Source organism: Emiliania huxleyi (assembly GCF_000372725.1).
Source record: "Emiliania huxleyi CCMP1516 unplaced genomic scaffold EMIHUscaffold_31, whole genome shotgun sequence".
Taxonomy (NCBI): domain Eukaryota; phylum Haptophyta; order Isochrysidales; family Noelaerhabdaceae; genus Emiliania; species Emiliania huxleyi.
In genome coordinates, this window is record NW_005199684.1 from 648,058 (window position 1) to 671,976 (window position 23,919).

Here is a 23,919-nt window from a genome sequence, read left to right on the forward strand (position 1 = left end):
GGCGCAGAGCGTGCAGCTGTCCTTGACCGGCATCGATGCGTTCGTGTACGACCCCTTGGCGCACGGCCTCTGCTGCGTGGAGCCCGTCACCGCGAAGGAGCCAGCATCGGCCGGCGTGCAGTCGCCCTGCCCGTCGTTGTCGGTCGCGCTCGAGTAGCTGCCGCCGATACACGGCAGCGCCGCCGGCGCGCCAGCAGGGCAGTAATGGCCCTGCTTGCACGCGTTGCACTCCGTCGCGCCGGCCTCGTCCTGGTACGACCCGCCGGCGCAGGGCGTGCAGCTGTCCTTGACCGGCATCGACGCGTTCGTGTACGACCCCTTGGCACACGCCGCCTGCTGCGTGGAGCGCGTCACCGCGAAGTAGCCCGGATCGGCGGGCGTGCACTGCGAGGCGGCCGACAGGTCCGTCCTGTTCGAGTAGGACCCACCCTCGCACGGCAGCGGCCTCGACGCGCCCGGCTCGCAGTAGCTGCCCATCTCGCACGGAAGGCAGCTCGTCGCGTTCGACTCGCTCTGGTACGTCCCGCCCTCACAGCTGGCGCACTCGGAGAGGCCGGCCGTGGCAGCGAAGGAGCCCGGAGAGCACAGAATGCAGCTAGTGCTACTGATAGCCCCATTAAATGGCATGCAGGTGCCGCTCGGGCAGGCATTGGGTTGCCCGCTCCCTTCCAGACAAAAGTGGCCGACAGGGCAGATGGGACACAAATCGGGCTCGGTAATATTGTGTCGGTCGCCATACCGGCCCGCACTGCAGTAGTTCGCGCAGTCTGTAAATGGCCTTCTCACGTCGGCATCGTTCGGCATCCACATGCCGAGTGGACAGTAAAAGTTGAGCTGAATCGGGACGGCGATGAGTGCAGGCCCACCTTTGGCCCACCTTTGGGGCTTACTGTTTGTCGGCCCCGTGCTGGGCCACTGGTAAGGCCCGAACGTGCTGTCCTTCACGACAAAGTTCTGGTACGGTGCATTTGCATCGACAACTGCACTAAAACCGTATTCTGCCGGAAAGCCACTCTGCCACTCACTGGGGAAATTCTGCCCTCCTTGTTGTCTAATTTCAGCAAAAAGGTGGTGGCCTTCGCGGTCGGCGTGATTATCTTCAAACACGCACTCGTCGATGAAGAGCGCGCGACTGGAGTGGACAGCGATGGCACCGCCCGTGCCATCGTATGTTCCTGTCTTCTGGTATGATTCTCCGTGGGCGCGATTGCGACGGAAGACAGACTTCGAGATAGAGCTGTAAACAGGAAGGTCGGTGGAGAGTGCGCCCCCCGAGCCAGATCTGCCACGCTCCTGTTGACGATCAGGGTAGTATTCGAAAGCGTCGAAGTAATAGGCGTGGTCTGGAGTATTCGCCGCCCCCGCAACATTGTCATTAAACTCGCTGTCCTTGACGTTCAGGTGCAAGCGACATTCATCACTTGCAATCGCAAAGATCCCCGCACCACCATCACTCCGTCCATTTTGAATGACGAGTCCGTCCAGAAACACGGACTCGTACTTGGTGTTTAACCAACCGTCGTCGTTCTTGCACCTTATGTTCCTGCTGCTCATGTCGACGTAGATCACCCTTGTTTTGTCCCCTCCATCGAGCACCGCTGTCCTTGGCGTGAGTGCACGGAGAGTGAGCGATCGCTCGATCACGATTTGCTTAGTAAGCGAGTACCGACCCGGTGCGAGCACTATGTCTGAGGCGTTACCCTCGAGAGCCGCGCGTAGCTCATCCACGGTCCGGACGAGCTCGTTGCCCGGAGTGAAGGGCGGCAGCGGCGGGGAGGGTGGCGGCGGCGGCATCGACGGCGGCGTCGGAGGCAGCAGCGGCGGCGACGGCGGTGACGGCGGTGACGGCGGTGGGGAGGGCGGCGGCGGCGCCGACGGCGGCGGCGGCGGACGGACGTAGAAGTCGAGGTTGTGGGATTGCCCGCAGCCCGTGGTGGAGTATGCAGCACTGCTTGAGAGCTGGCAGTCTCCCGGCCAGTTGTCATCGCCTCTGCCGTGATTGACGCCGAACTCGAAGCCCAAGCATGTTGTGCCGTATGCGACACAGAGAGCCTCGCATTGGGCCGTGGTCTTGCCATAGTGTTTCGGTTCCAGATTGTTGCCATAAACGCAAGCTTGAGGAAAGTGTTGCCAACTCGAGCTGCAAGGGATGATCTGACTGCCGTCCATGTCGTAGTCGGCGCCCGAGCCGCATTCGCCCTTGGCCCAGCACTCCGGCTGGCAGCGGCCGGTCGTCAGCGGGACGCAATTGCTTTCGTAGTACACGCTGTCCCTCCTACCGTCTCTGTGCGCGCAGCACTCGTCGAGCGGCCGATCGTCTAGAGTGAAGCACGCGGCGTTATAATCTAGTGTTCGGGGCGGCGGCGGCGGCGGCGGCGACGGCGACGGCGGTGACGGCCGGTAGTAGAAGTCGAGGTTGTGCCGAGCCCCGCAGATCTCGGTGGCGTCTGCGCTGCTTGAGAGTACGCAGTCTCCCGGCTTGTAGTCATCGTTTCTGCCGTGATTGACGCCAAACTCGAACCCCACGCATGCTTGTTCCCCTGCCCATTCGACGCAGCGTTCCTGGCATTGGGCCGTGGTCAGCGACTCGCCTAGGTATTTTTTCAGGTTGGAGCCCGCTACGCATCCTGGAGAGCGGACATTCCAACTCGACGATGGCGGCAGCGACGGCGGCGAGGACGGCGGCGGCGACGCGGCCGCGTTGCCGATGACCAACGCAACGGAAGCCACGCGGACGATGCCGGGGGTCCGTGTGAGCGAGACCGCCATCCCGAGCAGCACAGTAACTCCCACGCGGAGGCCCGTCTCGACCAGCTGCCCAGCAGCGTAGTCGGCACCGATCGTGGCGGCGCCGGTGGCTTCGCTAGCGGAGGGGAGCTCGGCGCCCGGCGCGGCGCCGCAAGTAACGGCTGTGTGTGAGGCAGCGGCGCCGAGCCACAGGCGAGGAACGGCGCCCCACCCCAAACGATCAACCAAGTCCTGCGCCGTGCCGATCTCGGGGCAAAAACCGGGGCCCTTGCGCGCATCGGGGGCGACGCCGCCGCTGCACTCGTCCGACATGTCGAGGAAGAAGAGGATCACAATGCCAACTCGGAGAGCACGTGCGCTGGCGAGCCAATGCACGGAGCCAGCTTCGTGGCTGCGGCCCGCCCCCGTCTTCTTGACCTGCCTACGCAGCGACAGCTCAAGGCACGCCGAGGGGTCGACGACAAAGTCGATGTCAGCGCCGGGGCTGGAGGTACTGGCCACGGCGAGGCCGGGTGGGGAGGAGCCGCTCCCACCGCCGGTGCCGACTCGCCCCTTGCTCGCGTGGAGCGGTGCGGCGAGGCCGTGCTCTTCGCCGTTGACTTCAGCCCCGCCGACGGCGAGTTTCGCCTCGATAGCGGCCGTTGAAGGTGCGGTCTCAGCGCCAATGAGCTCGGACGCGCTCGAGGGGTGCGCAAAGGCCGGTACCGTCCGCCCCTTCCGTCCGATGATCGCGCCGTGCGTGCCGGTGCTCTGGAGCGAGCGCTGGGTGCGGCGCGCTGTCGAGAGCGCCGCCTCCGTCGCCTGCCGGCTGCCGCCGCCGCCGCCGCCAGACCCGCCGCCGGACCCGCCGCCGGAGCCGCCGCCGGAGCCGCCGCCGCAGCTGCCGCTGAGCGACTGGCCGATATCGAGCCAAACGTGATCCGTGTCGCCCGCGATGGGGCCGCTGGTGGTCGCGGCCGCCGCCGCGCCGCACTCGTGGGCGAGGGGCAGCACACCCGCCGTCAGGAGGGCGCCCTCCGCCGCGTTCTTCTGCGACTGATCCGCGCAAGCCGCGCAAACCTCGTGCTCAGAGCGCAGCGGGCCCTGCTGGATCGCCGTCATCAAAGTGCTGATCTTGTCGACGAAGGCGCGCACGAAGCCGCGCGCGCCGGTCTGGAGCAGCTTCTCGCCCTGCGTAGGCCGAAGCAGCTGCTGCCCGGAGGCCCACGACGTGCCCAGCGCCTCGCCGACGTCGGCGCGGCAGGCGAGGGTTGGCTCAGAGAGCCGCATCTGGCAACTTGCGACCAGCCCAGAGGGAAGCGCCTTGGGAGACGCGAGCCGACTCGTGTTGCTGCCCTGCACGGCGGACGCCGCACGGAGCGTCGCCGCCCGCGTGCCAGCGGAGTGCGCCGTGGCGCTCGCGTGGACAGTCGCGGTCCCGCCCGACGAGGGGTCGGCGACCACGTCGATGTCAGCGCCGGGGCTGGAGGTACTGGCCACGGCGAGGCCGGGTGGGGAGGAGCCGCTCCCACCGTCGGTGCCGACTCGCCCCTTGCTCGCGTGGAGCGGTGCGGCGAGGCCGTGCTCTTCGCCGTTGACTTCAGCCCCGCCGACGGCGAGTTTCGCCTCGATAGCGGCCGTTGAAGGTGCGGTCTCAGCGCCAATGAGCTCGGACGCGCTCGAGGGGTGCGCAAAGGCCGGCACCGTCCGCCCCTTCCGTCCGATGATCGCGCCGTGCGTGCCGGTGCTCTGGAGCGAGCGCTGGGTGCGGCGCGCTGTCGAGAGCGCCGCCTCCGTCGCCTGCCGGCTGCCGCCGCCGCCGCCGCCAGACCCGCCGCCGGAGCCGCCGCCGCAGCCGCCGCCGCAGCCGCCGCTGAGCGACTGGCCGATATCGAGCCAAACGTGATCCGTGTCGCCCGCGATGGGGCCGCTGGTGGTCGCGGCCGCCGCCGCGCCGCACTCGTGGGCGAGGGGCAGCACACCCGCCGTCAGGAGGGCGCCCTCCGCCGCGTTCTTCTGCGACTGATCCGCGCAAGCCGCGCAAGCCATGCGCTCAGGGCGCAGCGGGCCCTGCTGGATCGCCGTCATCAAAGTGCTGATCTTGTCGACGAAGGCGCGCACGAAGCCGCGCGCGCCGGTCTGGAGCAGCTTCTCGCCCTGCGTAGGCCGAAGCAGCTGCTGCCCGGAGGCCCACGACGTGCCCAGCGCCTCGCCGACGTCGGCGCGGCAGGCGAGGGTTGGCTCAGAGAGCCGCATCTGGCAACTTGAGACCAGCCCAGAGGGAAGCGCCTTGGGAGACGCGAGCCGACTCGTGTTGCTGCCCTGCACGGCGGACGCCGCACGGAGCGTCGCCGCCCGCGTGCCAGCGGAGTGCGCCGTGGCGCTCGCGTGGACAGTCGCGGTCCCGCCCGACGAGGGGTCGGCGACCACGTCGATGTCAGCGCCGGGACTGGAGGTACTGGCCAGTAGGAGGCCGGGTGGGGAGGAGCCGCTCCCACCGTCGGTGCCGACTCGCCCCTTGCTCGCGTGGAGCGGTGTGGCGAGGCCGTGCTCTTCGCCGTTGACTTCAGCCCCGCCGACGGCGAGTTTCGCCTCGATAGCGGCCGTTGAAGGTGCGGTCTCAGCGCCAATGAGCTCGGACGCGCTCGAGGGGTGCGCAAAGGCCGGCACCGTCCGCCCCTTCCGTCCGATGATCGCGCCGTGCGTGCCGGTGCTCTGGAGCGAGCGCTGGGTGCGGCGCGCTGTCGAGAGCGCCGCCTCCGTCGCCTGCCGGCTGCCGGCGCCGCCGCCGCCAGACCCGCCGCCGGACCCGCCGCCGGAGCTGCTCAGGACGGCGCCCTCCTCCGCCGCGTTCATCTGCGACAGATCCGCGCCAGCCTTGCGCTCAGAGCGCAGCTGGCTCTGCTGGATCGCCGTCATCAAAGAGCTAATCTTGTTGACGATAGCGCGAACGAAGTCGCGCGCGCCAATCAAGAGCTTCTCGGTTGTCGGCCGAGACTGCCCCAATGTCTCGCCGCCGCCTGCACTGCAGGTGCCAGAGGCGTGCAGCGTTCCCGCCAGCGGGTAGAGAAATTTGCGGTCGAAACCGAGGGGGGCCTCGAGCAAACCGGCGTGGAGGGCGACGCCCTTGTTCCACGCGTGCGCCGAGTTGCCCTCGAGCGAGAACTCGCTCGACTTGTTGCCCACGTTCGCGTCCCAGGACTCGCTGGTCGCGCACGTGCGCACGTTCATGATGCACATCTCCTTGTTGGCCGCCTCCGCGCACGCGTCGTCGCCGAGCGACGCGGAGGCGTTCGGCCCGTGCCACCCGATGCCGGCGAGTCTCACCAGCTTGTCCGCCAAGTCGCCGCCGCCGCGGCAGCCGTCAAAGGCGGAGCACGTCTTGTGCGGCCCGCTGAAGCTGCCGCGGTTGTTGAAGATCTTGCGCTGGACGTCGGCAGTGACGCCCAGCGTGATGCGGCCGGCGCCGCACGCTGATTGGGAGGTGACCCCGGCTGCGATCTCACAGCCGGGCGGCGCCGAGCGCGCCGCCTCCGTCGAGTGCCCGTCGAAGCCGATGCTGGTGTGCATGATCGAGTCCGAGCCGCGGGCGACGCCCGCGACGAGAGCGGCGCCGCCCGCGAGCCCCGCAAGAACGCCGAGCAGAAGGAGGCGCATCAAGGTTGCCGAGGTCTTCATTCGGCGAAGAGACACAGCGGAGCCGCTCAAAACGCCGCTTTTCTTCTGTCGTTTAAATTCTTCTGTGCCTGTCAGCTGTGAGAGAGAGTTGTTTTGTCTAAATTCTTCTTTGCGAAGGGAGCACGAAAATTCAAGACCTACATCACGTCGTGCGCACCGCCGCCCCCCGCGCCGCCCTCGCCGCCTCCTCCGCCGCCCGAGTGCACCCTCGGCTACCAGAACCGGCCATTCGGGATCGTCCCCACCAGCGGCGGCTACGTACGACCTCCCTCCCCGACCAGCCGATCAATGGCACGGCAGGAGTGCGTCGACGCGTGCAACGCATCGTCGACCTGCGACTCGTTTGCCCGGCAAACGACGGAGAGGGCAGCAGAGCCCAGTCTACGATTACGAATACGACCCTATACCGCATACCGTCCCATCGCCGACAGCGAACCGTCGGACTGTTTTCTCAAGCGCGGCGGGTGGAATCTGACCACCTTGGAGCTCGCTCCCATATCGACTTCGAGTTCTATCGACTTCGAGTTCTACATCGTGTCGTGCGCCCCGCCGTCAGAGTCGCCATAGCCGCTGTGTATATACAGAATTGCATGCATGAGAAACAGTTGATGTTTTGATGATTCAAAAGGAAAGTCTCTCTCTCTCTACACTGTGACTCAATGCAGCACGCGCCCCTGTGTGCACACACCTCGCGCCCCCCCACACCGAGCCCTGGTCTGACAGCCTAACAGCAAACCCCGGTCGGCGGACAGCGCCTGACAGTGCCCGACAGCCTGACAGCGTTGACAGCACTTTAGCCCGACAGCAGCACAGACCGTACACAGGCCGTGCAGCCTCTTTCTTGTGCCCCATGAGGGTATAACAAAATTACATGCAAAGACATGTGAGTGTGGTCCATGTAGTCATGGGATGGAAATCGGTCATGGGTCTCTCTCTCAACCCCCCCCGCCCCACCTCTGCGGACCCGCGGCTGTGCTACTACAAATGAAGCTACCAGCTGGCCTTCTGGGGGCCTACAGTCATATGCCTACGTCTGGGTGGGGGTGGCCGCCGCCGTCTGTGCCGCCGCCGCCGCCTGCGCCTGCGCCGCCATCTGCGCTGTGCCGTGTGCGCTCCCCAGGCGGCCGCCGCCGCCGACGGCACGGTAGTCGGTAGACGCGCGCCGCGCCACTGGCAGCTCGAGTGCAGAGTACCTGCGCCAGCTCTCGATGAGTCAGCGCAGCAACGGGGTCTTCATCAACGATCCCAAGGGCCTCTTTATCCTCCGGTGGTACCGTGAGGTGAAGGGTGACGGGACCCCTCCCAGACGGCCCGCGCTACCGTACCAGAACAGAGCGTGCAAGTACGGGGGAAGGACCGTGAGTTGAGGAAAGGCGAGGACGCGACCCACTTCGCCACAGACGGTCCCGCGCCTCGCCGCTAAGACGGGTATACGACCGCGGCTCGTGTGCGTGTACCCGTCTTTGTCCGCGCGGAGTGAAAAGTCCAACGCGCTCGTCGGTGACGGCGTCCCCGGATTTCGCCAAGCTCGGCGAACCTCGACAGCGCCTTCGGTGGCATGCAGCTCTTTGCGACAGAAGCCTGGAGAGCAGCTCCTCTGCTGCTCACACGCTCTGCACAGTTGACACAGCCTACTGTGCGGCTGCCACAGCTGTGACAGCGATGGGCTCGCCCTCATTGGCCCTCAGTCACTTGTGCTGCGGCTTGTGTGAGCGACACTGCTCGGCGACTGCTGGCACACTGTGAGACCATGGGTGTGAGGTAAAACCACGCTACCAGCGCTTGGTCATATCGGCCCCGAGGTCAGATCCTTCTACTCTGTTGATGACAACACTTGTCTACTCGCTGGAGCCGAGCAGGAGGGCCTAGCGCACAACCCCTGTGCAACTCTCACAGGGCTACAAGCTGACGAGCGGCAACGATGGGGAGGCCTTCCGCTGGACCAGCAACTTGAGCACTTGAGCACTTGATAGGGTCGCTTCCGCATGGTACGGGACCCCTCGATCGTCTCGCCCTCCCTCACTGGTGTGTTCATTGGGGGGGTCATAACAAACACGGTACAGGATCGAGGTGCACGCTGCAGAAGCAGTGTCGTCCCCCCTCTCCCCGACGGCGATGGCGGTGTGACCGATCAGCAACTACCAGATCATCAGCAAGGTGTAACCTGAAGAAGCACTCTCTGCTATTCTCTCAGGGCGGCAGACAAGAAGATATATGACGTCCACCATGTGAAGAAGATGTTGGTAAGGAGGTCGAGGAGGCAGAGAGTGATACTAGAGTATAAATAAATAAATAAAAACGGACACCTCTCTACTGTGAGATGGGTAAAAAGGAACAGGTCCCCGCCCGTGCGATCTTTGTGCAGGGTTCTTTGTGGGTGTGGTCGGCGGCTAGGCGCCGAGGGGCCGGCTCCGCCGCTCAGTCGAGCAGCAGGAGCTCTGGCATAGGTTTGTCGACAAACTGGTCGAGCAAAATTTCGGCGAGGAAGTGGCACCGGCGGTACGCCGGGACGGACCCGGATCGGTCACATTGTGCCGAACCGCGCCGGCGAGCCGCCGCGGGCCCACAGGAGGGCTGGGCGCCGCGGCACTTGAACGCGCCGCCAGCGAGGCGAGAGCAGCAGCCGACGACCGGCCGACATGGCAGTTGCAACGGCGCGAATACTCCTCCAGGCACCCCCCTGTCGGTCGAGCAGTCTTGGCTCCCGCGAGTGTACCCCCCTCTCGGTCAGAGGCCTGGCCAGGGGCACCTGTACCTGTAGGGGGGTACCACCACCCCCCTCATGCTCACACGTCTTGCGAGAATGGGGGCGGCTAGGTGCGAGGGGGGGGGTGTTTGAAGATGACGCGCATATTAGCAGTCACGAACTCACGATAATCCCTGCAGAATCCCGGATGGCCAACACCGACAAAACACCGACCGTGCAGGTGCCAAGCAGGTGCTCGCCACGAATGGAACTGAACAACGACAGTATTGTAAATTCGGTTTCTTGCAGCGAGCCCCCCCCCAACCCACCCGCGCTAGGTCTCGGGTTTGACGCATGGGGTCACTCCCGCGAAACTCGTGAACTAGCCGGGGCAGTCGGAGAAGGGGCAACTCCGTGCACTGACGGTCGGCCGTCAGAAACCACGCCTGCGTGGATCGCGTCACACCAATCCTCGCTACCCAACGCGGCCAAAGGATATCCACCTCGAGAACCTCGACAACGCCGTCCTAAATAGTTAGAGGCTGCGCAGGCCGTCCCGTTTGCTGTTTGCATAAAAAACGCCTGTTGCGCTGCGCGCGCGCGCCGGAGCCGTCTGTCTCACTCACGTGCCGCAATATGTGTCACACGAGAGGACGACTCTTCTGACGCCCACTGCGATTATTTTTTGTAGGCACCGGAACGCCAAAAAACTAGTCTGTCTTCGAGTGAAAAGTAATCCGAGCAAACCCGCGGCCGCAATGAATTAAAAGGGGCGGTTTTCGAGGGGGAATCTGGAGAATCTGGGAATCGGCTCACCACGGACCACCTCCACCTCATCGAAAAACTTTTCCCTCCAAGACATTTTTTCAGTGTATGTAGTTTTTTGAGGTGCTCTACAACCTAGGCACAAAAGATATGGCATTGCAGCCAGAAAGAAAGAAAGAAAACAGACAACCCAAGCAGCCAGAAAGAAAGAAAGAAAGAAAACACACAACCCAAGGGAGGGATGGGAGAACGGCACGCCGCCACCACACAGGGATTTTAAGGAGAGGAGGGTGTGATGCGCTAGCCGTCGCCCACCCTGGGGGGTCTGCCTCCTCGTATCTCTTTTCGCAGTCTCTCGCCGCTTCTCGCTGCAACCTTCATGCCACCTCGCGGCTGTCCCACTCTCGTCGTTGTCAGCGCCCCTTAGGCCGGTCGTTTTTCTTTCTGCCAGACTCCACGCGCTGGCTCTCAGGCTCGCTGCGCCCTCGCCAGCCCTTCTTGCGCCGCCGCCTGTGGGCTCGGGAGAGCCCGCATCGGGCGCCGCGCGCAAAGACGCGCTGCGCCGCGATCATTTGCAGTCAAGTCATGTGCTCAGAGGGAGGGTGAGACGATCGAGGGGTCCCGTACCATGCGGAATCGACCCTATCAAGTGCTCAAGTGCTCAAGCACTGGTCATGTCGTTACGTTGCTCAGTTCCACTCTCTCTTCGAACACTTGTACTTCCACCGATGACGCTGGCACTGGGGTCCCCTTCGGGTGCAAGAGAGCCCTAGCCCTGGAGTATCGACCTCTGGCTTGTCAGCCGGTCACTTGATGACGACCATGAAGTACAGCGATCGCCACCTCGCTGGCCTCTCCGCAAGGCCTCCCGACCGCGTCGAACTCATCGGCGCGGGCTCTCTCGGCTACGGGACCGGCCCCAGCTTCGGCTGAGGGCTGACAAGCTGCCGAGCCCAAATCACTGTGAGAGTCGTGATTTCTTGTTGGTTTTCAAATTCTTTGTAAAACTCTAAAATCTCTCTCGAACTCTCACGATATCGATAATCCCGCCCGGATGGCCAACACCGACAAAACACCGACCGTGCAGGTGCCAAGCAGGTGCTCGCCACGAATGGAACTGAACAACGACAGTATTGGCGGGGGGCTCATGATTTCGAAGATAGGCCGAGGTTTTTCTTCTGCCAGACTCCACGCGCTGGCTCCAGGCTCCATATGATCTCGGATATTTTTTGTAGGCACCGGAACGCCAAAAAACTAGTCTGTCTTCGAGTGAAAAGTAATCCGAGCAAACCCGCGGCCGCAATGAATTAAAAGGGGCGGTTTTCGAGGGGGAATCTGGAGAATCTGGGAATCGGCTCACCACGGACCACCTCCACCTCATCGAAAAACTTTTCCCTCCAAGACATTTTTTCAGTGTATGTAGTTTTTTGAGGTGCTCTACAACCTAGGCACAAAAGATATGGCATTGCAGCCAGTCAGCGCCCCTTAAGAAAGTCGTTTTTCTTTCTGCCAGACTCCACGCGCTGGCTCTCAGGCTCGCTGCGCCCTCGCCAGCCCTTCTTGCGCCGCCGCCTGTGGGCTCGGGAGAGCCCGCATCGGGCGCCGCGCGCAAAGACGCGCTGCGCCGCGATCATTTGCAGTCAAGTCATGTGCTCAGAGGGAGGGTGAGACGATCGAGGGGTCCCGTACCATGCGGAATCGACCCTATCAAGTGCTCAAGTGCTCAAGCACTGGTCATGTCGTTACGTTGCTCAGTTCCACTCTCTCTTCGAACACTTGTACTTCCACCGATGACGCTGGCACTGGGGTCCCCTTCGGGTGCAAGAGAGCCCTAGCCCTGGAGTATCGACCTCTGGCTTGTCAGCCGGTCACTTGATGACGACCATGAAGTACAGCGATCGCCACCTCGCTGGCCTCTCCGCAAGGCCTCCCGACCGCGTCGAACTCATCGGCGCGGGCTCTCTCGGCTACGGGACCGGCCCCAGCTTCGGCTGAGGGCTGACAAGCTGCCGAGCCCAAATCACTGTGAGAGTCGTGATTTCTTGTTGGTTTTCAAATTCTTTGTAAAACTCTAAAATCTCTCTCGAACTCTCACGATATCGATAATCCCGCCCGGATGGCCAACACCGACAAAACACCGACCGTGCAGGTGCCAAGCAGGTGCTCGCCACGAATGGAACTGAACAACGACAGTATTGGCGGGGGGCTCATGATTTCGAAGATAGGCCGAGGTTTTTCTTCTGCCAGACTCCACGCGCTGGCTCCAGGCTCCATATGATCTCGGATATTTTTTGTAGGCACCGGAACGCCAAAAAACTAGTATGTCTTCGAGTGAAAAGTAATCCGAGCAAACCCGCGGCCGCAATGAATTAAAAGGGGCGGTTTTCGAGGGGGAATCTGGAGAATCTGGGAATCGGCTCACCACGGACCACCTCCACCTCATCGAAAAACTTTTCCCTCCAAGACATTTTTTCAGTGTATGTAGTTTTTTGAGGTGCTCTACAACCTAGGCACAAAAGATATGGCATTGCAGCCAGTCAGCGCCCCTTCGCGATTCGTTTTTCTTTCTGCCAGACTCCACGCGCTGGCTCTCAGGCTCGCTGCGCCCTCGCCAGCCCTTCTTGCGCCGCCGCCTGTGGGCTCGGGAGAGCCCGCATCGGGCGCCGCGCGCAAAGACGCGCTGCGCCGCCAGACCGACCGCTGCGGCGTCCTGGGCATACGCGTCGGACAACCGCCATCACACGCCACTCTCCCCCTCTGCAGGCGCTGCGCAGGGCGGCCGCAATGAAGCTCAACATTGCGAACCCGTCCACCGGGTGCCAAAAGCTGTATGAGATCGAGGACGAGAAGAAGCTGCGCACCCTCTACGACAAGAGGCTGGCCACCGAGGTCGATGGCTCCGACCTCGGCGAGGAGTTCGCCGGGTACATCTTCAAGGTGATGGGCGGGCAGGACAAGCAGGGCTTCCCGATGAAGCAGGGCGTGCTGACCGCGGACCGTGTCCGCCTGATGATGGCCAAGGGTGCGCGCGCCGCCGCCCGCGGAGCGATTCCCGCGCCGCCAGCGGCGCAGGCAGTGGGGGACGGTGCAGGGCTTATCTGCGCACCGCCGCCCGCGCCGCAGGCGACCAGGGCTGCCGCGGCTACGGGATGCGCAAGGGCGAGCGGTACCGCAAGTCCTGCCGCGGGTGCATCATCTCGCACAATATCGCCGTGCTGCACCTCGTCATCGTCAAGAAGGGCGACGCCGAGCTCGAGGGCCTCACAGACAAGCAGATCCCGCGCCGCCTTGGCCCGAAGCGTGCGTCCAAGATCCGCAAGCTCTTTGCGCTGTCCAAGGAGGACGACGTGCGCAAGTATGTGATCCGCCGGGAGGTGCCGGCCAAGTCGGAGGACAAGAAGCCGGGCTCCAAGGCGCCAAAGATCCAGCGGCTCGTGACCCCTATCTCGCTGCAGCGCAAGCGGCACAGGCTCGCCGTCAAAAAGGCGCGGCAGGTCAAGGCGAAGAGCGAGGCGGCGGCGTACCAGAAGCTGCTGGCGCTCCGCCAGAAGGAGGCGCGCGAAAAGAAGGCGGAGAAGATGTCGCAGCGCCGCTCGCAGCGCTCCTCGCAGGCGTCGATGTAAGGGGCTGTCGTGCCCTCCCCCGCCGCCGCCGCTGCAGCCCACGAGCCGCGGGTGTGCGCCGTCCACGCCGGTCCGATGCGGGCGCGGAAGCTCTTCCCCCCCCCCCCCCCCCTCTGTGCCGTGTGTTGCGACACAGCCGGCGGAGTCGGGGGGGCAGCTGCTCCCGCGTGGCTAGACTCAGGTGACCGGCTATCGCTCGCGGCCCGCATCGCTGCGGCAGCGCCCTCCTGTCTGTTTTGCTTTTGGTCCGTGGTGTCCTTTAACGTATCGTACTCTCCATCTCATATCAATAACACCTAAATTAAATTGCTATCTGATAGTCGGTTGTGGGGAGCAGATGACTCTTGCGACTCGGCGGACGCCAACACGGACACTGGTACTGGTCACTACTGCTTCCCACAAGCCGACGCGCCTCGCGGCTCGCGGTCGCGCGACGGTCCCGCACGTCGCAGCTCGCACGAACGACATGATTTTCGGGCGGCGGAGTGGTGGAAGAGTGGTCAGGACCCAGGAGACCGTGACACAGTATGCGTCTCAAAGACGCCAAAGGCCCCCAAGAGCGGGGCCGCGGCACGCTGTCCACCCCTCCGTGCTTGCGCCGCACGGCACACACTGTGCACTAGTCATGCCTCGAGATATGCACCACCATCCCGGTTTGGCGTCAGCTGTCCGCGCCTCGCTGCGCACCGCTGCCGGCGTCGACCTGTTCCACGCCAAGGACGCTGACGCGCAGCCCCTTCTTCGCCTGCGGCCGACGGTGCGTCGGGCTGGGGCAAGCGGGCGGGGAGTTGGGGAGATGGCGGCCGCCGGTGCTCGCGCCTCCTCCACGATCGCCCGGAACGAGTAGGGTTCCTGCCGCGCGAGCACCGAGAGCATCTTTCGGTTCAGCCCGATGTCGGCAAGGTACAGGCCGCGAATCAGTCGCGAGTACGAGATGCCGTACTCGCGCGCTCCCGCGTTGATCTGCTGGATCTGCACGGCGCGCGCCTCGCGCTTCTTGAGCCGGCGGTGCGCGTACGCGTACTGCAGGCCCTTTTGCACGCGGCGCAGCGCGAGCGACCAGCAGTTCTTCGAGCGGCCGCGGAAGCCCTTGGCGAGCCTGAAGATGGTTTCTCGCCGGCCCATATGTGCCCGAGGAGTCGAGAGGACCTCTCACCGTCACGCCTCGCGTTTTCTTTTTGTACGCGGCGCCGCAGCAGTTTTTTTCTTTTCGAGAGCTCCGACGAGCACAAGCCGACAAGCTGCCGGTCGCTGTCGATGCCGACCAAGCGGCCTCACGACACGAATGCCGAGCCTCCGTCGCGCAACCTCGGCGCCCCGCGCGTGCCCACCAGCCCTGGCCGCTACGTCACCGGCGGCGGCATCACGGTCGACTCGAGCGTGACGCCGCTCGGCGACCAGCGGGCCGAGATTGATGCCCTCGTCTCGCGGCTCGACTCGGAGCGCGGCTGCATGTTTGAGTCCTCGTACGAGTTTCCGGGCCGGTGCGTTTGCGCGGACGGCACGCGCACGCCGTGCCTCCGGGGTCGGCTGAGCCGCCGGTCCTCGCACACAGGTATGCCCGCTGGACGATGGGCTTCGTCAACCCGCCGCTCTGCTTCGAGGCCTCTGGGCGCACCTTCGCGATCGAGGCGCTCAACGCGCGCGGAGAGGTGCTCGTCGCGCCCGTGCACGAGGCGCTCTCTCGCTGCGACGCCGTCGAGGCCATCTCGCTCAGCCAGACGGAGGCCGGAGCCGCCGTGCTGCGCGGCTCCGTCAAGCCGCCGGCTGCCGGCTTCGCAGAGGAGCAGCGCTCGCGGCAGCACTCCATCTTCTCGCTCGTGCGCGCGCTGCGGGACCTCTTCTCGTGCGAGGCGCCGCCCGCCTTCCCTCCCCATCCTCCTCCCTCGCCACCACCTCCACACGCCCCCGCCTCGGCCGCCGGCTCAGCACGCCTCGCGGCACGCCTCGCGGTGGCAGGCGGAGCCGATGCTCGGCTTGTACGGCGCCTTCGGCTACGACCTGACCTTCCAGTTCGAGCCGATCCGGCCGGCGCAGTCGCGTGTCGCAGGGGCGCGTGACCTGCTCCTCTACCTGCCCGACGAGCTCCTCGTAGTCGACATCCACACGCGCGGCGCGACTGCGCGGCCCGCCTCGAGACGACTCCTCCCTGATCCCTCCCTCGACGCTCGCCCGGGCCCTCCTTCCGTAGGCGCGTGGCGCCTCACCTACGATTTTACGGTCGGCGGCCGCTCCTCCGCCGGCCTGCCTCGCTCCGGCCTCGCGTTGCCATACGTCCCTCTCCCAGAGGTGTCTGCTGGGGTCTGCTGGGGTCCCACGGACCAGCTTCTTTGAGCCTCTCACATCCTCCTCCGACCCTCCTCCGCCCTCCCTCCCCCCCTCCCTCCCGCAGGAGCAGCTCCCCTTCCGGAGAGACCACGCGGCGGGCGCCTTCGCGAGCAAGGCGCGCGCCGCGCCCCCTCTCGCCACGCCCCCCCCCCGCGCTGCTCTGGCCCCGCCGCCGCAGCCCGACCGCTCGCCAGCTTGCCCTGCCCTCGCCGCGGCAGGTGGCTCGCGCCAAGAAGGAGTTCGAGGTCGGCAACCTCTTCGAAGTCGTCCTCTCCCAAAACTTCGCCGAGCCCTGCCCTGACCCACCCTCGGCCATCTTCCGCCGCCTGCGCTCGCGCAACCCCTCGCCCTATGGGTTCCTCATCAACCTCGGCCCCGACCGCGGCGTCGACGGCGGCGGCGGCGGCGGGCAGCCCGAGTACCTCGTCGGCGCTTCGCCAGAGATGTTTGTGCGGGTGGAGCGAGACGCGCGCGGCTGGCGGTGTGAGACGTGTCCCATCTCGGGGACGATCCGCCGCGGCGCCGACGCGATGGAGGAGCGCTCGCGGCTCCCCGGGGGCTGGCGAGGCACGCGGCTGGTCACCCTCCCTCGCCGTGGGTGTAGGACGCGAAGAACATCCAGACCATCCTCGCCGACAAGAAAGAGGAGTCGGAGCTGACGATGTGCACCGACGTCGACCGCAACGACAAGTCGCGCATCTGCGAGGCGCCGCCCCCTCCGCCGCCCCCTCCGCAACCGCACCCCTCCCCCCCTCCTTGCCCGCACTGACCGGCCCGCAGGGCTCCGAGGCGGGAGGAGACGGGAGCTGCCCATCACCGCAGCGCCTCTCGCCCCCGCAGGCCGGCTCGGTCACCGTCATCGGCCGCCGGCAGATCGAGATGTACTCGCGGCTCATCCACACGGCAAGCGACCGCCCCCTCCCCAGGCCCGGTATCCCCTAATTAACCCTTCAAAAACCCCCCCCCCCCCCCGCGCGCGCCGCGGTCGCCGAGCCGCGCCCCACGGCACGCCGCCCCCTCCCCGCACGCCGCCCCCCTCCCCCTCCCCCTCCACCCCCTCCCCCTCCACCCCCCCCCCCTTCCCGCGCCGCCCCGCAGGTGGACCACGTCGAGGGCTACTTGCGCGACGGCTTCGACGCGATGGACGCCTTCCTCGCGCACACGTGGGCGGTCACCGTCACGGGCGCGCCGAAGCCGTGGGCCATCCAGTTCGTCGAGGACCACGAGGAGTCGCCGCGCCACTGGTACGGCGGCGCGGTCGGCTGCATCGGCTTCGACGGATGCCTGAACACGGGGCTCACGCTGCGGACGGTGCGCATCGCGGGCGGCTTCGCGCAGGTGCGCGCGGGCGCGACGCTCCTGTACGACTCCGAGCCCGCCGCCGAGGAGAAGGAGACCGAGCTCAAGGCGTCGGCGATGCGCGACGCCGTCCTGCGGCCCGACCCGCCGCCAGCCTCCCTCGCGCGGATCCCGGCGGCGGCGTCGTCGTCGGCGCGCGTGGTGCGCTTCGACGACGGCCTCGCCGCCTCACAGGCGGGGCCCTCGCGGACGCTCTCGGACCCTCCCCCGCGCAGGTTCTCGTCGACCACCAGGACTCGTTCGTGCACACGCTCGCAAACTACCTGCGCCAGACCGGCGCCCTCGTCACCACGCTCCGCTTCGGCTTCGAGCCGGCGCAGCTCGACGCGCTGCAGCCCACCCTCGCGGTGCTCTCGCCCGGCCCGGGCAAGCCGGCCGACTTCGACCTGAGCCGCACCATCGAGCTGATGCTCGGGCGCAAGGTGCCGCTCTTCGGCGTCTGCCTCGGCCTGCAGGGCATGGTCGAGCACTTTGGCGGGTCGCTCGGCGTCCTCTCCTACCCGCAGCACGGCAAGCCCGGCTCAGTGCGGCTGACCGCCGCGCCGGGCGACATCTTCGCCGGCTGCCCCGCCGAGTTCCAGGTGGGGCGGTACCACTCGCTCTACTCGCAGCGCGAGAGCCACCCCGCCTGCCTGCGCATCACGGCCGAGACCACCGACGGCGTCATCATGGGCATCCAGCACGCGGAGCTGCCGCTCGCCGCCGTGCAGTTCCACCCCGAGTCGATCCTCACGCGCTCGGACCTCGGCGTCCAGATGCTCGTCAACGCCGCGAACAAGTTGCGCTTCTGACGCGGGGGGGCGGTGGTTGGTGTCTCGATCCGCGACAGACGCCCGAGGGGGGAGTCCGGCGGCGCGCGACGACTTGATTCGCGGGTCGTCGCGTCTACTATGGCGCCCGCGGGGGGCCGCCCCTCTCGGCCCGTCGACTCGGCCCCCGGCCCCGCACCCTCTTCCCTCTCTTGATCCATGTTTGTCGTTTCAAAATATTTGATGATGAATATGAAAACAACCGCGAAGAAAGTGTTATGTATTCTAAAAAGGGAGTGCAGTCGAGGGGGGGGGGGTATTCTATTAGGTGTGTATACCTGTGTTAGTTAAAAAAGCATTTAAAGGGAGCGGACCCTGAGTTGAGGAAATCGAGGGACGCGACCCACTTCGCCACAGACGGTCCCGCGCCTCGCCGCTATGACAGTGGCACGGCCGCAGCTCGTGTGCGTGCCACTGTCTTTGTCCGGAGTGAATACTCCAACGCGCTCGTCGGTGACGGTGTCCCTCAACCTGCGCCGCGCTCGGCGAACCTCGACAGCGCTTTCGGTGGCATGCAGCTCTTTGCGACAGAAGCCTGGAGAGCAGCTCCTCTGCTGCTCACACGCTCTGCACAGTTGGCACAACCCACTGTGCGGCTGCCACAGCTGTGACAGCGATGGGCTTGCCCTCACTGGCCCTCAGTCTCTTGTGCTGCGGCTTGTGTGAGCGACACTGCTCGGCGACTGCCGGCACACTGTGAGACCATGGGTGTGAGGTTAAACCACGCTACCAGCGCTTGGTCACATCAGCCCTGAGGTCAGATCCATCTACTCTGTTGATGACAAGACTTGTTTACTGGCTGGAGCCGAGCAGGAGGACCCAGCGCACAACCCCTGGTCAACTCAGGGTCCGCTCCCCGTAGCACAGAGTGAGGGAGAGCGCGCGAGACGTGGCGCGGCATGTCGCAAACGAAGTTTAAGACCGCAAGCTTGAAGTGTGCGCGGCTCCAACACTCTTCCCTCCGTATATCACCCACACAGCGAACGCAATCGTCGCCACACACTGACACACAGACGGATAAATTTCAGCAAGTGCCCGGTCAGGACGTCAGGTGTCACTCTACAGGGTCAGGGACCTGAAATCTGCCCCCCAGCAAGTGCCCGGTCAGGTGTCCTCTCGAGCCAAAACTCCAGGAATAATTCACAGAACGAGATTTTTCAACACCGCCACCCGATAATTCACACGAAACAGCTTGCACACGCCACGGCCCCCCACCAACAGACCCGGTCGACAGACGCGCCCGAAACAGACAACCGCGACCAACAGACAGTCCTCGAGCCCGAATAATTCACAGGAAACAGCTTGCACACTCCACGGCCACCGGAGCCGACGCCCCCGCCGACGCCACCACCGCACACGCATGCTCTCGGCGCGAGCCGCCTCCAGCATCGCGCCGTACTCCGGGTGGTCCGCCCGCACGCCCCGTACGAAGAAAGCGAAGTCGTCGAGCCACGGGAGCGTCCGCACGCCGCGGTGCACGCCCGAGTGGCGCCGCCGCTGCCCGTAGCGCGGCCTGGCCGCCGCATCCGGGTTGCGCAGATAGCGCACCACGTCGCGCAGCCTGGGTGAAGACCCACGGAGAGAGAGTCCAGCCGAAGTTGAGCGCGGGGGTGAGAAGTACTCCACGCCGGCCTCCGTCTCGACCGCGAAGGTGAAGTAGTCGACGTCCGACTCGTGCACGCCGATGTGGTGGTAGGCGTCGGTCAGGTCGAGCGAGAACATGAAGTCGTGGAGCCTCGCGAGCCGCCGTAGCGTCGCCAGCGACTCGAACTTGCAGCTGCGCTTCTCCACGTGCTCGTTCACCCACCGCAAGTCGATCACGAGGCGCGGCTTGCCCTTGTGCCACACCACGAAGGCTCGCGAGACGTAGTCGCAGCGAGTCGCCCGGCGCCACGCGCCTGTGCCGAGACAGCGATCGCGTTCCAGCGTCAGCCACGCTCGCTCGTCCGGCGAGAAGCTGCCCACGCCGTGGTGGAGCGGGAGAGGTGGTCCCCTCTCGTTCCACGGCACGCGCACGCCCTCGCCGAGCCAGCGCAGCGTCTGCCGGCTCGCGCCGATGTCCCGCCAGGCGGAGAGCCTCGAGCGGACCCGATCGCGGTGTGTCTTGAGACCTGGTGGAACCCCCGAGCCGGTCAGCTCTCGGGGGCCTGGCGAAGAGGAGGTCGCGTCCACGCCCTGGCTGCCAGCCAGAGGCGCCGCGCGGGCCTCCTAGCCGCGCTCGCCGCCGCGAGCGCTGCCACCTCCGCCGCGGCCGCCGCCCCGGCCGCCGCCGCCGCGTCCGGAAACCCCGCCATCGCGCTGGCCACGGGCGTCGCCATCGCGCTGGCCACCGCCGCGCTGGCCGCTCCCGCCGCCGTCGCCGCTGCGGCGGTCGCCGCTGCTGCCGTTGCCGCCGCCGCCGCCGCTGCCGCCGCTGTCGCCGCCGCCCCGCCGGCTGCTGCCGCTACTGTCGTGCCCACCTCCGCCACCGTCACCGCCGCCGCCGCCGCCCAGGCGGCCGACCCGCTTGGACGCGCCGGGGGGCTTGGGCTTGAGCCGGGCACTGTCGGCGGAGGCGACCGCGCTGCCGAGGCGGGTGTGGCGGCGGGACACGCGGGACTCGTGGAGCCGCTGTCCGAGCAGGGAGCGGGCGCCGCTCTGCGACCGCTCATTGCCGTAGAGCGGGTCGAACTCGGCCGCCTCGAGGGCGCCCTTCCCGACGGACTCGAGCTCGTCGAGGCGCGGACCCGGCTTGCAGGCGCGCCGCTTGCACCTGCTCGTGCACGAGCCGCAGCGCCCTGCGGGCATCTCCGGGATCATCTCGCTCGTCGCCAATCGCGACCTCGAGCCGCTCGAGGTGCGTGTGCAGGTCGTACATGTACGAGAGGGAGGGAAGGAGGGTGCACACCTCTCGTTGGTTCGCGGCCCCGAGCTTGCGGTGCAGCTCTGCGTGCACGGTGTCGCCCGCCGCCGCTGGTGCGTAGTGCGAGGTCCGCAGCTGCAGTCCGCGCTTCCGCTCGAAGGGGTTGTCGCTGTCGTAGTCGCAGGCAAGCTTGTGGCCGCCGAACAGCTCGCCGACAGCATCGTCGCGACCGACGCCGCCGCCGAGGCGGGGGGGGCCGCGGTGACCACCGCCGCCCACGTCGTCCTCCGACGAGTCGGCGTCGGAGTCTGGGGGGGTGGGAGGGTCGGGGCGCACCCGCTCGCGGTCCTTGGCCGCCTTGCCGCCCGCTCCGCCGCCGTCGCCGCCGCCACCGCCGCCTCCCGGTGGGGGGTCCCCCGTCGGGTGCGGCTGGGCGGCTTGAGCCTCGACCCGCTCGAGCCGCTTGCGAAGCACTCGTAGCTCCTCGGCCGAGTCCACAGGAGCGGGAGGCGCGGCTGGGGCCCCGTCGGTGCCCCCGCCAGCCCCCGAGGCAGAGCCATCCTTTGCCTCTGCGGGCCGTACGTCTTGGTCAGCGTAGGAAGCGCGCTTTGGCGCGGATTTGCCCATATCGTTGGGCGCACGGAGGGAAGGAGAGGTGGGCTCCTGCCCGAGAAGGTCGCGGGACCTGCGCAGAGCTCGCTCTGCGTGATGCCGCTCGAGCTTGGGCGTGCACGCAAGAGGTCACGCGCAAGCAAGAGCAAACAACTGGGAAGTTCACAGCTGAGCTTACCCAGAGAACTCCGTTCTCACCCAGAACGTCCATACGCACAGCTTTGAATCTTGACGATGCTCTGCGTCTCTTTGCAGCTCTTCTCCCAGCCAGCCTACCCGTGACGAAAAACGAAGTGCACCCAGAGACGCCGTTCTCACCCAAATCGTGCCCGCGATGCTCGCAGCACTGCTCGTCATCTCTGCTGCCTCGGTGGGCTCACCACCTCGTCGGGTCAGCTCGTCGGGTCACCTGCTCGTGGTTCAATGCGGCGGCACGAATGATCGCTTCGGACGTCTTGATGTCGACGTTCTGCCGCGCCTGCAGGCCACGATAGACCTCGCCGCGGCCGCGACCACAACTCGGCATCGCGTGAGCGTGCTGACCAGCGGAGGTCTCAATGAGACGTTGCACCTCGGCATTGCGCGCGGGCCGGGGACGGAGCGGACGCGGCCGCACTGGAGACTGGTCGCCGATGCGCTGCTCGAGAGCGGGCTGCCCTCCTCGGCGCTGGTCGACGAGGGCATCCCCGCGCTCACCACGGTGGACGAGGCGCTGATGACGCGCGACTACGTGGCGGCAAAGGAGGGTCGCTTCACTGAGGTGGCAGTGGTGACGAGCGCGTACCATGCGGCACGCGTCGAGCACCTCTTCGGTCGCGCCCTCGCGCCGTGCGCCGGCGTGCGCATACAGCTGCGGGTCGTCGCGGTGCCCGAGCAGCGGCTCGTCGTGGAGCCGAGCGCGTCCTCCTCCTCCTCCACGACCTCTTCCTCCCACAAGAAGCTCTCGTTGCTCGACGACCAGTCCATCAATATGCGGCGGGCGCATGAGGCGTCCGCGCTTAAACAGCTGCGCGAGGCCCCCAACGGCAAGTGGCTCACCTTCCTCAAACGACACGGCGGGCTTGGCTGCACCGCGCTCGCTCCCGCTGGCCAGCACGAGCACCACCACCATCACCGTCGCTCCACGCATCGCGCAGCTGCGTCTGCCGGTGGCAAGACGGAGGCTGCCGGCGGCGGCGGCGGGGCACCGTCGCCCGAGGCCTTGGCGCGCGGCCAGCGGGGCGCGTTGGCCTTCGTCTTGTGCGCGTGCTTCCTCTTGCCACTCTCAGTGGGTGTCTCGCTGCTCTGCCGCCGGCTGGGGCTCGTCTACCGCCCGCCGCCGCCGCACTCCGGCGGCGGCGGCAGCTGCGTCAACGACGGCGGCGGCGGCAGCTGCGTCAACGACGGCGGCGGTGGCTCCCTTAGGCGAATGCTCTTCGCTGCAGGCATCGTGTGCGCCTTCATCGGCCTCAATTCGGCGCTCTCCCTCCTTAACCGCTGGGCGCTCGGTGTGGTTGGCGGGCTGCACTTGCCGCTGCTTATGACGGCCTCCCACATGATCTTTGGCGCCTCCTTTCTCGCGCCGCTGATGCTGCTGCACGAGGGCTACGCCGCCACCCTCGTCGCCGAGGCGCGGGGACGCGTGAAGGCGCTCTGCCTCATCGGCAGTATGAACGCGCTGCAGATCGCCCTCAACAACGCGTCGCTCGTCTCGATCGAGCTCTCGCTCAACCAGGTGGTGCGAGCCACGGGCCCCGTTGTCACCAGCCTCCTGCTCGTCTGCCTCGAGGGCACGGTGCCGAGCCGAGCCGAGGCGCTCTGCCTGCTCCTCATCTCGGGCGGCGCGGGCACTACGATCTACTCGGGCTTCGGAGGCTCGACGGCCAAGGGCGTGCTGCTGACCGCGACGTCGACCCTCGCGCAGTGCCTGCAGATCTCAGTCTCCGGCCGGATCATGCGAGGCCACGCCAAGCTCGACGCCTTCCAGATGACCGCGCTCACCGGCCCCGTCGCCTTCCTCGCGCTCCTGCCGTTTGCGCTCGCTTCCGAGCTCGGCGTGCTGAGCGCCGCGCTGGCGACGCAGCCGGCGACGGCCCTCGGCTTCCTGCTTGGCTCGTGCCTGCTCGCCGTGGCCTACAACGTGACGCTCTTCCAAGCGCTCGCGACGCTCTCGACGGTCGGCACCGCCATCCTGGGCAACGTGAAGATCGTCCTGCTCCTCTTCCTGTCCGCGCTCTTCCTGGGCGAGCTGCGCACGTGGTCCACCGCGCAGCTGGTCGGCTTCGCGCTCACCTTCGTGGCGAGCGCCTGCTTTTCGCACCTCAAGCTGCAGAAGTGATCTGAGAACTGAGAGAGACCTTGGTTGGATTGGTTCCATCGAACCATCGACTACGGCTGTGTGGTGGTACGTGCTTGCCGCCGGCGCCCCGCAGCGCCTAGGAGCGAAGCTATGCACTCCGAGTGGGTAGCATACCGTGTTGCAGTGACACGTACTACGCTGTATACGGGGGC

At 66.2% G+C, this 23,919-nt stretch overlaps 6 protein-coding genes across 6 annotated transcripts; 3 read left to right on the plus strand and 3 right to left on the minus strand.

The window, feature by feature from the left end:
- Nucleotides 1–886: 886 nt before the first annotated feature.
- Nucleotides 887–6,384, minus strand: EMIHUDRAFT_207461 (hypothetical protein; the record flags this gene model as incomplete). Its single annotated transcript, XM_005774649.1, has 9 exons — nucleotides 887–915; nucleotides 993–1,293; nucleotides 1,369–1,740; nucleotides 1,897–2,298; nucleotides 2,467–2,627; nucleotides 3,009–3,498; nucleotides 3,664–4,476; nucleotides 4,630–5,442; nucleotides 5,560–6,384. 9 exons carry the CDS (start codon nucleotides 6,382–6,384, stop codon nucleotides 887–889), a joined length of 4,206 nt encoding a protein of 1,401 aa, XP_005774706.1.
- A 6,248-nt stretch (nucleotides 6,385–12,632) lies between these two features.
- Nucleotides 12,633–13,790, plus strand: EMIHUDRAFT_354741 (hypothetical protein). The gene is made up of 2 exons (XM_005774650.1): nucleotides 12,633–12,878; nucleotides 12,980–13,790. The coding sequence occupies exons 1-2, from the start codon at nucleotides 12,641–12,643 to the stop codon at nucleotides 13,477–13,479; spliced, it is 738 nt and encodes a 245-aa protein (XP_005774707.1). The 5' UTR covers nucleotides 12,633–12,640; the 3' UTR covers nucleotides 13,480–13,790.
- Nucleotides 13,791–13,828: 38 nt separating this feature from the next.
- EMIHUDRAFT_354743 (50S ribosomal protein L20) lies at nucleotides 13,829–14,634 on the minus strand. Its single transcript, XM_005774651.1, has 2 exons — nucleotides 14,299–14,634; nucleotides 13,829–14,224 (listed from the first exon to the last, which is right to left on the minus strand). Exons 1-2 carry the CDS (start codon nucleotides 14,602–14,604, stop codon nucleotides 14,141–14,143), a joined length of 390 nt encoding a protein of 129 aa, XP_005774708.1. The 5' UTR covers nucleotides 14,605–14,634; the 3' UTR covers nucleotides 13,829–14,140.
- Nucleotides 14,635–14,736: 102 nt separating this feature from the next.
- Nucleotides 14,737–17,957, plus strand: EMIHUDRAFT_463702 (hypothetical protein; the record flags this gene model as incomplete). Its single annotated transcript, XM_005774652.1, has 8 exons — nucleotides 14,737–14,963; nucleotides 15,035–15,299; nucleotides 15,439–15,768; nucleotides 16,026–16,262; nucleotides 16,412–16,513; nucleotides 16,648–16,710; nucleotides 16,906–17,307; nucleotides 17,382–17,957. 8 exons carry the CDS (start codon nucleotides 14,737–14,739, stop codon nucleotides 17,955–17,957), a joined length of 2,202 nt encoding a protein of 733 aa, XP_005774709.1.
- Nucleotides 17,958–18,441: 484 nt separating this feature from the next.
- On the minus strand, nucleotides 18,442–21,377 carry EMIHUDRAFT_101419 (hypothetical protein; the record flags this gene model as incomplete). Its single annotated transcript, XM_005774653.1, has 5 exons — nucleotides 18,442–18,510; nucleotides 19,332–20,086; nucleotides 20,216–20,654; nucleotides 20,728–21,102; nucleotides 21,210–21,377. 5 exons carry the CDS (start codon nucleotides 21,375–21,377, stop codon nucleotides 18,442–18,444), a joined length of 1,806 nt encoding a protein of 601 aa, XP_005774710.1.
- A 386-nt stretch (nucleotides 21,378–21,763) lies between these two features.
- EMIHUDRAFT_101420 (hypothetical protein) lies at nucleotides 21,764–23,746 on the plus strand (the record flags this gene model as incomplete). Its single annotated transcript, XM_005774654.1, has 1 exon — nucleotides 21,764–23,746. One exon carries the CDS (start codon nucleotides 21,764–21,766, stop codon nucleotides 23,744–23,746), a length of 1,983 nt encoding a protein of 660 aa, XP_005774711.1.
- Nucleotides 23,747–23,919: the final 173 nt, after the last annotated feature.

Excerpts from the sequence above, each read along its gene's own strand:
- EMIHUDRAFT_354741 (XM_005774650.1), top strand. The coding sequence starts at position 12,641 with ATGAAGCTCAACATTGCGAACCCGTCCACCGGGTGCCAAAAGCTGTAT. Across the intron at positions 12,879-12,979 it reads CCGCCTGATGATGGCCAAGG|GCGACCAGGGCTGCCGCGGC; the intron begins GTGCGCGCGCCG and ends CCCGCGCCGCAG.
- EMIHUDRAFT_354743 (XM_005774651.1), bottom strand. The coding sequence starts at position 14,604 with ATGGGCCGGCGAGAAACCATCTTCAGGCTCGCCAAGGGCTTCCGCGGC. Across the intron at positions 14,225-14,298 it reads TCCGGGCGATCGTGGAGGAG|GCGAAGAAGGGGCTGCGCGT; the intron begins GCGCGAGCACCG and ends CGTCGGCCGCAG.